Source organism: Nuphar pumila, chromosome 6 (assembly GCF_984573655.1).
Source record: "Nuphar pumila chromosome 6, dmNupPumi1.hap1.1, whole genome shotgun sequence".
Lineage (NCBI taxonomy): Eukaryota > Viridiplantae > Streptophyta > Magnoliopsida > Nymphaeales > Nymphaeaceae > Nuphar > Nuphar pumila.
The window spans coordinates 107,121,593-107,135,225 of NC_143254.1; the positions used below are offsets into that span (position 1 = coordinate 107,121,593).

Sequence of the window (13,633 nt, forward strand, 5' to 3'; positions counted from 1 at the left end):
CCTATGTCAATTTTAAATTGATTCTGCGGAAGATACTTCTGCATACCGGTGTCCCTCATCCATCCTTAAGAAGTAGTAAGATAGTATTCGGTATGGGTCGTTATTCTGGGAAACCGTTGGCTCCCCTTAAACAAATGCTAAGCTTGTAGGAACGGGGATCAGGTGCAATCACATTGCACCTATTTTGTAGCTGGTCACCCTCCATCGATCTGCAGTTGAGCCCCAAAGCTGACTGTATCACAAAGATGAAGGGCAGTCAGGTGCATCAGCACACATTTTGTGTGCAATGTGATTGCACCTGATCCACCCTCATCTTGTACAGTAACAGAGTATAGTTTTTTAAGCTTTCACGGCTCACGGGGCGCTTGTGACGAACTTGTTCTTGCTTTATGTGGATATTTAAATTAAGGGCTTTTTCCATATCAATCCCTGGGCTAATCTAAAATCCATACTTGCCTTATTCCTAGTGCCGAATTCATCCCTGCTTTTTCCTCCATTGGGACAAATTCATCCTTTTATTAACTATCATTAGTTTAACCATGGTTAGCAGCTTACAAGTGTTAGATTATGAACAAAATGCACTTATGTTGTATAAAAGTTACATCACTACCACCCCCAAGCAACTTATCTGACAATTTTTTTCAAATTCATCCCTCGATAATGGGCAAAAGAGTTATTTCATGATATTTAAATAGTTTCCGTCAACTGCTCAAGCCAAAGTGCTTGTCTGGTAAGAGCAGCTAGTGAACGTCACCTTGCATTGGGACGTCGCAGTTTCAAAACCCAATGGTATAGTTGTATAACTGGTAGGGGTCTGCCTAACCCCATCTAAACTTAAAAAAAAAAAAAAGTTATCCTGAAGGATGGATTTGAGATGATTGAGTAAAAGCAAAGATGATTTTTAACTTTCTAAGTTTAGGAACAAGTCAGAGGTGAATTTAAAATCAACCTATAAGATAAGAATGATTTTGGAAAAACCCTTAAATTAAACATGTTATTTGAATTTTTTACCGTATCAAAAATCAAATCTTCTGACGTAATAAAACCTCATCCTAACGTGATAAACAAATCATGATAAACACATCGGCACATCTAGATGTAAAATTTGGTAAACAAATCCATACAAACGAGGGTATGTACCACCATGTGGTATATAGTAATGGGTAAGTGCTAAATGAGTTTTTTAAGGGTTATTTTATTTTATTTTTATATGTTGATCGTACAGATGTGATGTATGTACTTGATTTTATAGAGATCAGCTATTGAAGTGTTAAATTCCAACACATGGGTGGGTTTTTATAAGGTTCAAAAAATCAACCGTCCAAAATCTTTGTAAATTTTTTAGGCTCAAAATATCATTTTTTCATCAAAAATACATGATCTAGGTGTGGATTCCTCAAAAATAGATCATGCCCAACACATTTATGGGGTCAAAACTGAAAAAAAAAAACAGGGAAAGAGCAAAAAAGCCCATTTAGCATGTATCAATTTCGTACCTCTCTCTCTCTCTCTCTCTCTCTCTCTCTCTCTCTCTCTCTCTATATATATATATATATATATATATATATATATATATATATATATATATATATATATATATATATATATATATATATATATATATATGTGTGTGTGTCTCGTTGATTCCTCTTAATTGTAGAACGTTAAAGAGTTTTAATTTTCACTTTTTTATTCTTTTTTTAATCTAACCTTATAAATGTGATGTACATGGTCGGTGCAGGAGCAATAGGCATTTGGATCATCCGATTATGACATGCCAGCAAGCTTTTATAAGACTTCAAAAATTGATGACTAAGAACTTTCATAAATTTAAAAACTCATAAAATGACATTTTTCCTAAAAAAAATGATATAACGTAGCTGTCTACTCTGATGCTGAATTACCACTAGGGGTGTACATGCTTGATTTTACACAGGAATGAAACTGTTGGAGAGAGAGAGAGAGAGAGAGAGAGAGAGAGAGAGAGAACATTTATCAAACCTAGCAGTGGAGATGCTGCTGTTGTGGAAGCACGCCAATTGGTTGAATCAAATAAAAAATCTGCAAAAGATTGGGGGGAGAGAGAGAGAGAGAGAGACTCGCCCTACGTTAACATATTTTCACTTCCCAAATGCGATAACAAAAGCACCTTGTTTCACAACGTCACAAAAAAGTGTTTTTTCTTTCTTTATTGTTTTGCATTTTCACTTTATCTTTTATACCTTTTGTTTCTTTTCCATTTTAGCCAAGAACTTCCGAGTATTCTTCCACAAAATTTCCCTTGCCAAGACAATCCGGAGAAGAAGATTCCTTCACACTGTTGAGAACCACGTTTACTCCAAGAGCGCCAAAACAACACAAACTCTTCTTTTTTAAGCACAAGAAAAGAAAATGCCCTAGCACCATGTGTCAGCAAAGCAATAACACTTATCTAATCTTACAGCATCCATAGGAAGAAAAACACAGTCGCAGGGTTCCAAAGAAGCCTTTATTCATTCGACATACTATGCTATCAATAAATCGATGTGTTTACAATCCTACGAGCAATCTCAGTCACCGGAGTCTGACAGCTTTTACCCTTTATTAAGCCCCGAACACTTGTTACGCAGACATATACATAATCAAAACCCACAACTATGGATAAAAAAGATTGATTTTTCCACCTGATTCCACTTACACAAATAGACGCCCTCCCTATGGGAGATTTACACCTGATGTCACAATATGGTAACCCTCCATTGAAACCCAAAGCACATGGTGCAAACCAATCAGACAGGTCGATTTTCAGTTTATCCAACATCTCTATACCTGTTGAGGAGAAATCACCATACGTCACGCTGGTACCTCCCGTCGGTTTGCAGCTTCTTCACCATGCTTTCCGCCTTCGAACCCTCCAATGATCCCTACGAACAGAGTTTCCATAACACCAACATGCATAAGTTGCGGATGAAGTTCAAACTTTTCATTCTTACAATACGCAGGCCTTTATCAATGCCAGCAGGAAAGACAAATTGATCATGCAGCAGATATTACTGATTTTGTAAATGTACCTGCTCTTGGGCAATGGTATGCAGTGCTCGGTGAACATCCCTGGCCATGCCTTTGGCATCACCACAGACATATACATATCCACCTTGAGATATTATATCCCAGATATCCACTGCCTGCACGTGAATGAGTAAACTCAGTATGGAGGTCGAAGTGATAATTTATGGAAGTTAGGACTAACTTATTATGCAACCTTCTCCATCATCTTGTGCTGCACATATTCTTTGGTTGATCCTTCACGAGAGAAAGCAACAATAAGCTCAGACATGGCCCCAGCTTTCACGAAATGGATCAACTCATCCTCGTAAATGAAGTCCTGCAGAATACCCATCATCACAATGAACAGAAAAATAGGAAAGATGGATGAAGGATCAGTAAGGGAATTTAGAACGAAATGAGAAGGTCAAAATTCCAACATAAGATACCATAAACAGTAAAGAAAAACCATTTAAGAAAGCTGGACATTCCAGTTCAGGGATGTAGAAGGAAGATTTCTAGGGCCATATAAAAGATCAGCTCTGTTTACATGGAAAAGTTTGAACACTGCCCACATGAATTTGATTAAGGCCTCCCCAATGAGGCTACGCATGTGCATGTATGTGTTGTAATCGTGCTTTTTCTTTCAGATTCACAATCATCAATAAAGAAGTGTACCATTCTACGGTTCCTGCAACCAAAGAAGAGGATGGCAGTGCCAAGTTGAGTACCAGCTTCTTTCAATGCTAAGCGTTCCTGTAAGAAATACATGCAGATTAATCATGAGAGATCACTTCTACAGTGAGATTAAGGCCCTGTCATAAGTTTTGTGATGCAGAATAGGAGTATAGCAAGAAGCAGAAACCTGCAAGAACCCCCTGAAGGGTGCCAGCCCAGTTCCAGGGCCCACCATAACAATTGGAGTAGAAGGATCTGCTGGTAGCCTGAAGTTCGACTGCCTGACAAAAATTGGAGCCCAGCTACAGTCATGGCTTTCCTCCAAAGGAATTGAGTGCTGCACAAGTGAACAAGCCAACAATATTAACAGGAGAAGGCTTCATTGCACGCAATAAATGCTCACAGGCAGACATAAAAGGGAGCAAATAATAGCTGGAAACTGGGGCCAGCGAAAAACATTAATCAAAACAAAGAAATAACAAGGTGAAATTAAAGCAGATGGTCTCAAGAAATATCCAGCAGCAGCAAAAGCTCTTAAAACTTTTAGAATACTGGCAAATGAACTTGATTTTCATAATGAAAAGAATAAGGAGCGTGGTTGCACTTTCAGAGGGGAAAAAACTGACTACTCTCAGTTTTTGGCTCCTCCCAAAATTTTGTACCAAGTAGAATAAACCAATCATCATATTTAGGATCTTTAAGAATGCAAACCATAGAAAAACAAATGTTATCTGTCCAAGATCATGTTGCCGATGAATTGCATCCAGAAGCAGAAACATCAGAATACATTAAATTTTCTATGAAATTAAATGAAAGATCAATACTGAATACCATACCTTCATCCAAGTAGAACAAACACCTTGGTGGATCCTTCCTGTTGGTGTCGGCCCATGCACTAGTGCACAAGTTACATGAATCCTTGATGGCGCCATACTGTACAAAGACAAAAACAAACAATTATTCTCAACCAGATAAAAATATATATATCATGGGCTCCATCTGCTTTAATCTATCACCTTGGTGAAGATGAGATTGAGTAATATCTAGGTTGTAATCGAGGAGCAATTGCTGCAAAGAAAACACCAAGAGGAGGCTTTGCTGATGGAAATTCTGACATTACTTCCAGAAGACTTCTCTGGTTGGTGATGATCCACTGTGAATACTCGTCCTGTACCAAAAAATCAAGACTACTAGCATCAGAAGATCTTATATGTATGGGGCAAATATTTGGTACTAATGAAGGTATGGAACTATTCAGTAAAAATCATTTTTTTCTTCATTTTTTTTAGATAATTTTGTAGATCGGACCCCCATGGATTTGATCTACAAGGTTTGTTTAGTAAGAACTGGGTTTGGAATCATGTGACTGTGACATGTAAGCAGGACTTTTAAGGGCTTCAAAAAATCAACGCCCCACAATGTACCATAATTTCATCTCAAAAAATCCTATTTTTACGTCAAAAAAACATGATCCAAGGTCCAACCCTTAATAAATAAACCATGTTAAGTATATCTATTCGGTCAGATTGAACTGATACAGTATGCACTTATGATTTCCAGTTCAATAGCTTCATACCTTCATCAGTACCAAATATAAACCATAGGCATCGATATCACTGATATTTTCAAAATATCACTAGAGAATAAAATATTGCAATATTATTGCTTTATTTTTCCAAGATTTTCAAAAAATATCTTTTTTCTTTCTTTGATAATATATATAATGACAAAAACTAGAAAATCACAAACCTTTCCAGCTGGAGATGCCAGAAACCTTAGACGTTCAGCTTCATTTGGATCAGATGCATGAGCAGCCAAAGCAACCAAAGCAGCCTGTGCAAGAAACAAATACAGTTAGCCAGGAAGTTTGAAGCATGAGAACTGGATTAACAAATTAATTATCATGATTATTCAGTAACGGAATCTAGAAAAAATGATTACCTTCTTTGGAGAATTGAGAAGATCAGCATAGCGAGCTAGTGCAATTCGTAAGGTGCAGGGAGATGGGAAAGGTGGTGGCAATGAACTTCCACTTAGGGGTGTACCTTCCTCTCTGTCAGCATGAATCGAGAAGAAGGTATCTGATGCATAACCCAGTAGCTTCTCTGCCTTCTCCATAGTCTCAATGCAATTCTCAGCATATACACCAACATGGTCTCCAGTCTCATACCTGGGGATCAAAGTTGCATGAAGAAACAAACATGAAATAGATAAAAAGCAAGCAAACAAACCCAGCAAAGGACATAATCAAATATGGATCTCAGCAAACCAGCATATAGATTATAGCATCTCCCACGAAGTAAACAGTGGAAACTGGGAGCTTTTGAAAACCAAAACATAGATCAGATAGAAACAGTATCAATTTGAAAATAAGAGAAACTGAGAATAATATTCATGAATAGTTTGTTAGCAGTGATATATGATGTCAAAATAAGGACCAGAAAGGACATTGCTCATATTGAAAGACAGGATAGTAACTTACGCCAGTCCAGTGCCTGAGATGTCAAACTCAAGATGTATGCAAGAACGGTCAGAAGCTGGTTGGTGAAGCTCTCTTTGAACTGTTACATTTACCCTGCTAGTAGAAAGTCTTGCACAAGCCATAAGAACCACGAGAAAGGAAGCAGATCAAGTTCAATAACCAGAGCACTGAAACCAAAACATTACCTGCAAGGATGATGAATGTCATGAATTGCATGTCCATTAGCAAAACTCATATCTACTTTTGGAGATGAGGCAGGGTCATGAAACACTATGCGATATTCTGGAACAGCAGCAGTGTAAGGAGTGGAAACTGCAGGTCCATCATCCTCATCATAAAGTAACTTGTCCAACTCAAGCCAGACAAGCTCTTTCCTAAAACACCGAAAAAACGACTAAGTCACTCTGCTTAAATAATAAGAGTAGACACCTCCAGTTCGTAACTATGCTTCATGAGCAACAGCTTCCAAACAAGGAAAACACAGAAGGTGAGAGTAAAGTGAAGAAATTCCCACATACCATGCAGAAAAATCATCCTCAATACACTGATCATCATCACCCAAACCTACCGGTACAACGCGTTTTGCACCTGCAGCAAGCCAGACAAAGGTTCTAAAAAAGGAATTCCAACATAATACAGATCATTCCAACATACAGCTCATCATAGTTATTTGACAATCCTGTCCAAAGGAAATTTTCTTGCCAGCATGTAAGAAGGAAAAAACCTGAGAATCACAATGTAGTGTCATAAGTTGCAATAGATAGTTTTATTCCATCACATAAACAAGAAAAATTTCCTTCAACAATGCCCATCCATCAACTACTCTAATTTATGAACCAACCCCACATGTTATTGCTGCATATACCACCGAAATTTTCAACTGTATGACTATAATTCACTTAGATTTAATTTTAAAGCATATGACCATAGATGACTTGGAATTTACTTCATTACATTTAACAACTGGCTTCCCTCCAAAGTTAAAATTTTAAGTCACCATTTTCTACTTGAAGCGGTATATGTTCCACAACCCTCAAAATTGAAAAAAATGGATCTATCAAACCAGTGCAAAACATGAAGATGGAGTCAAAACTTTTGACAATGATCACAACCATCAAGAAATTTTAAGTAATAGAAACCACAGAAAGTCGCAAGCCATAGCCAAATCATGTATGTAACAAAACAATTTTGCGAGTGAATCAATCCAAAACTCCATTGTATAAAAGTGTGAGGACGCTATTAAAAATATCAAAAAGTCAACAGAAAAGGCACACTACAAGTAGGTTACTAAAAGCAAATATATTAGCAACATTCAGACAACTAAAATCAGAACTTTTTTTTTGGTAAAAAAAAATAAACTACAAACTGCACAAAGATATTATAGTGGTGGAATATCATGAAATACATAATATTTCCTGTCTCAGAAATAGCTTTATATTGTTTTGGTGATACTTCAAATAAACAAATTCGCATAATGCACATGATCCAAAACAAGCAGCAGTATCTGCTAAGCATGTAAAAGTCCTATTCCAAATGTCAAATTGCACTGACACAGACAATCATAACTGGAAGTTAAGTAATTAATTTAAACAAAAGAAGATTATGTATAGATTAAAGATAAATGAAACAAAATGCACTAAACCATTTCTAGAACAGTCCATACATCAGTTTACAACATGATTTAAGAACTGAGAAAACAGAGGAACTCACCCTCTTCAGCAAGCACCTCATCAACCACTTTAGCAATCTGGTACATTAAAAGGAATCCCACAAATGTGAATCAAACAAATGAACATTCCAGAAAACAGGGCATAAAACAACACAAGGAAATTGGTAGCTTGCATAGGTATACCTTATTGAAATGCTCATACTGTCTGTTACCCAAACCAAAGACACCATATTGAAGGTTATGGAGGCAGATTTCTCTCTCTTTTACCTAAACAAGTAACCAAAAGTTTCAAACATATGCATTGCAACATTGGACTGTAGGACACTTCTCAAACTCGGAGTCCGTTCTGAAACCCACCTCTGTAAACCATTTATAAAACCTTGCAGCATTATCTGTTGGTTCTCCATCACCGTACCTGGATTATCATAATAGAGTGCCATATTTAGAAAGATGCCCAGTGGTCCATTCCTCTTTTCAACCATAAAATAAGTATGATATCAACCCACGTTGCTAGCATAAAGAAGGCTAAAGTTTCTTTCTTCAGTTTCTCTTCAAACTCATCATCATCTGCTGCATATTCATCCTATAGAGGTCGAAATACCATTTTCCAAAGCTAAGAATAGACACCAAAATACAAAGGACATAAAATAATTAGAGAAAAAAAGCAATTATACATACCAGATCAACAATTTTAAAAACTGCTTTATCGTACCGTGTCTTGGCCTCTTCCACTAGTGCCTGCATCCAAGAAAAGATGATCAGAATAGGCATCTTATCAAATTATTTCTTCTTGCCACACACAAATGTCAATAAAAGTTGAATTAAGAAATGATGGAGCCATTTGGGCTGTTTGACCATCTATTGACGGGTCACTCCATATCCCTACAAGAACAAATATGAAACAATTCTTTCTTACTCAAATTTGCTAACATTATTCTTTCTTTGATTTTTTTATTTTAGCTTTTTTGAAAGACAAGCTGGGGTTAGGCAGACCCCTACCAGTTATACAACGATACCATTGGGATTCGAACTTGCAATGTCCCAACACAAGGTGACGTGCACTAGCTGCTCCTACCGGACAAGCAGAACCCCCGTTGGTTACGATGTCTAAATGCTCAGAAATGTCAATAGAAGTTGAATTAAGAAGCAATGAAGCCATTTAGGCCGTTTGACCCAAGGTAGACACAAAGGGAAACTGAAACGAGAAGCATCTTGGAAAACGGAAATGGGAAATGAGGTTTTTCAAGCACAAGTGAAACAGGAAACTGGGAACAAACTGGGAAATGAATTGGGAAATGACTAGGAAACGCATGGGAAACGTTTAACGGTTTAAGAAAAAATAATATAATAAATTAATAAAATGAAAAACATGTATCCCATGAAAGGGAAACACATGGGAAACGTGGGGGAAATCCATGGGAAACGTGTTTCCCAAATGTTTCAGAAACGCCCTGTTTCCCGTTTTGGAAACAGTTTCCCAGGAAACACGTTTCCCACCCTCTTATAGCGTTTACAACCCTCTTATAGCGTTTCCAGTAACCCTGGTTTGACCATCTCTGTTGACAGGTGATTCCGTAACAGCGTAAGACAGAAGTTATGAAATCATTCTTTCTTACCCAAATTTGCGAGCATTCCCACCTAATATGAAGAAGGGTGTGAACCCCAACAAAATGAAAATCCTGAAAAGTAACGCTGACAAGCTAGAATCGTGATAGCAATTTAAGATATTTAACACATACAAGCTTAGAAACTTGACTAAGTAAATATGAGAAGCAGCATTAAAGTTAATAGAGCTCGCTCCCTGGGAATCATCAGTAATGCAAAATGCTTCCAATGCAGTAAGCAGGTACTGATGGTATATGACCACCACTCCCTTAATTTTCTCATTTTAGACACGATAATTTACAATCAACCTTTTTGCAAGTTTTCCCCTTCTCATACAAGTTTGGAAACTAATACGCATACCGAAGTAAAATATGAGAAACACCATTAAACTTAACAGAGCTAACTCCCAGGGAATCGTTCAGTGAAGCAAGCAGGTAACACGATAATTTGCAATAACATTATCATTTTCAGTTTCGCTTTTTCTTGCATTCCACACTTTTTGGTCTATATTATCCGTAACCATGAGAGGATCTCACTCGTTTACTTAAGTATATCCTATCACGGAATATTGGAAGATCCCCCAGAAAGCTAACCACGATTTCATCACACGTTAAAGCATTAATAATAGGTCGTTACCTTCTCACAAAAAGTTAACATATTCCACTCCATTTTCCGGTATTCCAATTGGAAAGGGAAACTTCGAGTACAATTCCCACACGAAGCTTGAAAATTTGTTCCTTTTCACTGGAAAGCAAAACCAGAAATACGAAACATCCCACAGAAAAGACCAACATTACCTTCGCGAAACCCTCGGCCGTGCCAGTCTGCGTCCCGAATAAAACCATGACCTGCTTCTTCCCCGTATCAACATCCAACTCCTTCCCCCCTTTCGCGACCGTCAGCTTCGCCGCCGCAATCGAGGCGCTCTTCCCCATTGACCTCCTCCACACAAACAGGAACACGCAGCCGATCAAGACGGCGATCGAAGTCGTGAGGATCACGAGAAGCTTCGGGCCATCGCCGAGGCCCTGATCGGAGCCGGGCAGGTCAGCCCGGCCGGAGAAAATCTCCGGCATGAGATCGATGGGGATGACATCCAGCAAGCTCTTCACGGTCTCTGACTGCATGATCTACTCCTATTCTCCCGATAATAGAAAGAGAGGATTCCAGCAAGGTCTCCACCAGAAAACCACCCCAAATACACCGTATTCCGGCACGATCACGAGAGGAACTATGCAGAGGGGGAGAGAGAGAGAGAGGGCTAGGCGGGCTTTCCCAGTGAGGATCTTCGCCGGAAAAGGATAACTCCGGTCAGATACCGGTGAGATCCCCACCGGAATACCCTAAGTGAAGAGAGAGAGCGTGTGTGTGAAGAGTGGAAGGCATTTAATTTGTGGATCCGGTGGCGCCAACGTCCACCCACCAAACCCTACCAGTCAATTCCCGCCACCCAATCATTTAACCATGGTTATCCACGTGGCGACATATAGAGCGTCGATCTCAGCCTCTTGGGTTAATCGCCTTCTCCCTTCCCGACGAGATGGGATCAGGTGATATAGGACGTCACCATTGACGGTGATTTTCAGTATGCACCACCCATCCTGTTAGATTAAGGGCCCAGATGCCAGATCCTCCATCAAAAAAAAAAACTGAAAGTTTTAGCGTGCAAAAACAAACACTGGACATCACCAGAATCGGTGTTTTGCAATATCATCCGATCGAACATTTCGGGGGAAGGGAACTGTCGAACTGGTGATGGACTGACGGTTGGGGCTGGTAAACAAACCGAGCAACTCGTGACTCGGCTCCGCACTCGTTTATAATAGGTCCTTATAGCTGATCAGTCGAGCCATGAGCAGCTAGTTTAGCTTAAATGAGTTGAGCCCGCACTGTTCGGTTTTATGTATAATATATATTTTAAATATAATATATAAAAAATACATAATATATATATATAACATGCATGAAAAATATATACACAAAATATAAATTATTAATAATATATAATATATATTTTTAGTGTAATATATAAAATATATATATATATATATTGTATGTATAAATAACATAGAATGTTTTTACACGAGCCAGCTCATGTTCAGCTCGTCTTATTGAAGGATGAGCTCAGCTTGGCTGAACATGAACACGAACACAAGCAGAGACACGAGTTTAATTTATTAGCTGAGCGCATGTTCTGAAGTGATGGACTGACTGACAGGTGCCCTGCAAATTACCAAAATGCCTCTGTAGTCTCCACGTGAAGGTATGTCTCCATCTAAGGGTATCGGATTCGGACCCATAGGGATCTGGCCCAATGCTGTAAGAAACGCATCTAATTGCTTGATTCATATCGAATCAGCCCAAAATGGATTGAAAAAGAGAGCTGATTCAGTTTACTTATTTTTAATATTTTTAAGAGGGCTTAAAGATTTTTTTATTATTGTTTTATTTTTAACGACATGTGTCATCTGATTCACAGTCTAAATCGGTTGATTCTCCGAATTGAAAATCGATTCAAACACGATACCGACATTGATTTGGCCCCTCTGCTCACAATGATAATTTATGTATAGGATCCAGTGTAACGTCGGACGCTCTCGGAGTCCGACGCTGTTGGGTTCACCCAGCGCGCGCGCGTGTATTTTTTAAAAGTGTATTGCCCTTTTAGTGGCGGTCCAAAAATCTAAAAAGCGGATAAAAAAAGTGTGCTGTTGATCGTGCACGCGATCAACGGGGTGCTTTCATCCAAAAATCATCAGACCTGATACACCCTCTATAGAGTAACCTGTATTACCTTGGGCGAACTGTCGCTGTTCATCGCGCATTATCATACAGAGATGATTCGCTCAAGAAATTTAACGGTGGTCTTGACCACCGCTAAATCTCTGGGTCGAAAAATGACATTTAGCTGCCTCCAAATGTTGTTTTTGAAAAAAAAAAAAAAAGGAACACGTGGCATTACGCCATGGAAAAACCATTTGAAGATAATGTGTGTGTGTGTGTGAATGATTTTTTATGTATTGGATAAGGATCGGATCCTTAACAGCTATATATGTTGGAACCATAGTGACAAAAGTTAAAAATGGCAAAATCTGGAGAATAAAAAAACTAGAGAGATTTGGAAAATTTTCATAAATCTTGCATTTTTGGTAAAATCTCGGCAATAAAAAATAAATTAAAAATATAAAATTATTATTTGTAAGAAAATATAAATAAAACATATTTAAATTAAAAATATCATGATTTAAAAATCTCGTAAGAAATTGTCGTTTTAAACTTTCAGGCAAATTCTCAGGATATTAAAAATCTCGCTAGATTTTGTTAATTACAGAGGTTGGAACTAGCGTGTCATAAATCTTCATATTTGGGGCGAGAATGGATTTGTCGAGGGATGGATGATTCTTGAATCTAACCTAGTCGAGGGCTGGATGATCTAATTTGAATAGAAACTTTAAGCAAAGCATCTGGACCAATATCCAGAATGGCTTGAGATATGATTAATAGACTGGAATCTACAACCAAATTTTATTGGAATGAGAAAAAAACGCAAACATAGTGTGTGGGATATATTTTTGCTATATTGTTAGGATCTCACAATACACATCCATTTTGACTCAATCCAACCCTACAGATGAATTCAGTACGGTTGATTTAGTGGAAATCAATCTTTAAATAATGTTTGTTTCATCGTTTAAAAACCTGTTGACTCAGCCCGAATCGCACAGTCACTAAGTCAAAAATGAGTACAAACTTATTTGAACAAAACCTTGCCGAGTCATCTAGTTGACCCGACCGAGTCATGGATGAGTCAACCGAATCATGGGGCAGATGGAAGAATCATATATATATATATCATATATATTATATATAATATATTGCTAAAAAAATTTATAAAAGATACATATTTTTATATATTTTATATGAAATATAAAGTTAACATGACCCAGCAGAGTCACCGAGTTGACCTGGCCGAGTCACGGGTCATTAAGGACCAGTCAACGAGTTTTAAAACCACGGTTTGTTCAATGAAAAAATTATGTTTTCTTAGTTGGAAAAAACATGGTTCCTTTGCGTATGTCTATTTTTGCATTACATATGTCATATTACAGTCGTTCAAAAGAAGTCTCCTATTAAGCAGAGCATGTAGATCACATTTATGAGGTTATAAGATTTAA

General features: G+C 37.9%; 1 protein-coding gene across 1 annotated transcript; it reads right to left on the reverse strand.

The window, feature by feature from the left end:
* Window positions 1-2,472: 2,472 nt before the first annotated feature.
* Window positions 2,473-10,822, reverse strand: LOC149835583 (NADPH--cytochrome P450 reductase 3-like). Its single transcript, XM_090008608.1, has 18 exons — window positions 10,256-10,822; window positions 8,532-8,591; window positions 8,360-8,436; window positions 8,211-8,268; window positions 8,037-8,120; window positions 7,895-7,931; window positions 6,703-6,772; window positions 6,370-6,558; window positions 6,185-6,277; window positions 5,644-5,872; window positions 5,452-5,535; window positions 4,719-4,870; window positions 4,539-4,635; window positions 3,890-4,039; window positions 3,703-3,780; window positions 3,242-3,364; window positions 3,051-3,164; window positions 2,473-2,903 (listed from the first exon to the last, which is right to left on the reverse strand). The coding sequence occupies exons 1-18, from the start codon at window positions 10,583-10,585 to the stop codon at window positions 2,823-2,825; spliced, it is 2,106 nt and encodes a 701-aa protein (XP_089864734.1). The 5' UTR covers window positions 10,586-10,822; the 3' UTR covers window positions 2,473-2,822.
* Between the last annotated feature and the right edge of the window lie 2,811 nt (window positions 10,823-13,633).

What these genes read in the sequence shown, in the direction of transcription:
- LOC149835583 (XM_090008608.1), bottom strand. Translation starts at nt 10,585, where the DNA reads ATGCAGTCAGAGACCGTGAAGAGCTTGCTGGATGTCATCCCCATCGAT. An exon ending in GCCTTCTTTATGCTAGCAAC is followed by an intron (nt 8,269 to 8,359) that starts GTGGGTTGATAT and finishes ATGATAATCCAG; the next exon opens with GTACGGTGATGGAGAACCAA. An exon ending in TTCTCAATTCTCCAAAGAAG is followed by an intron (nt 5,536 to 5,643) that starts GTAATCATTTTT and finishes TTTCTTGCACAG; the next exon opens with GCTGCTTTGGTTGCTTTGGC.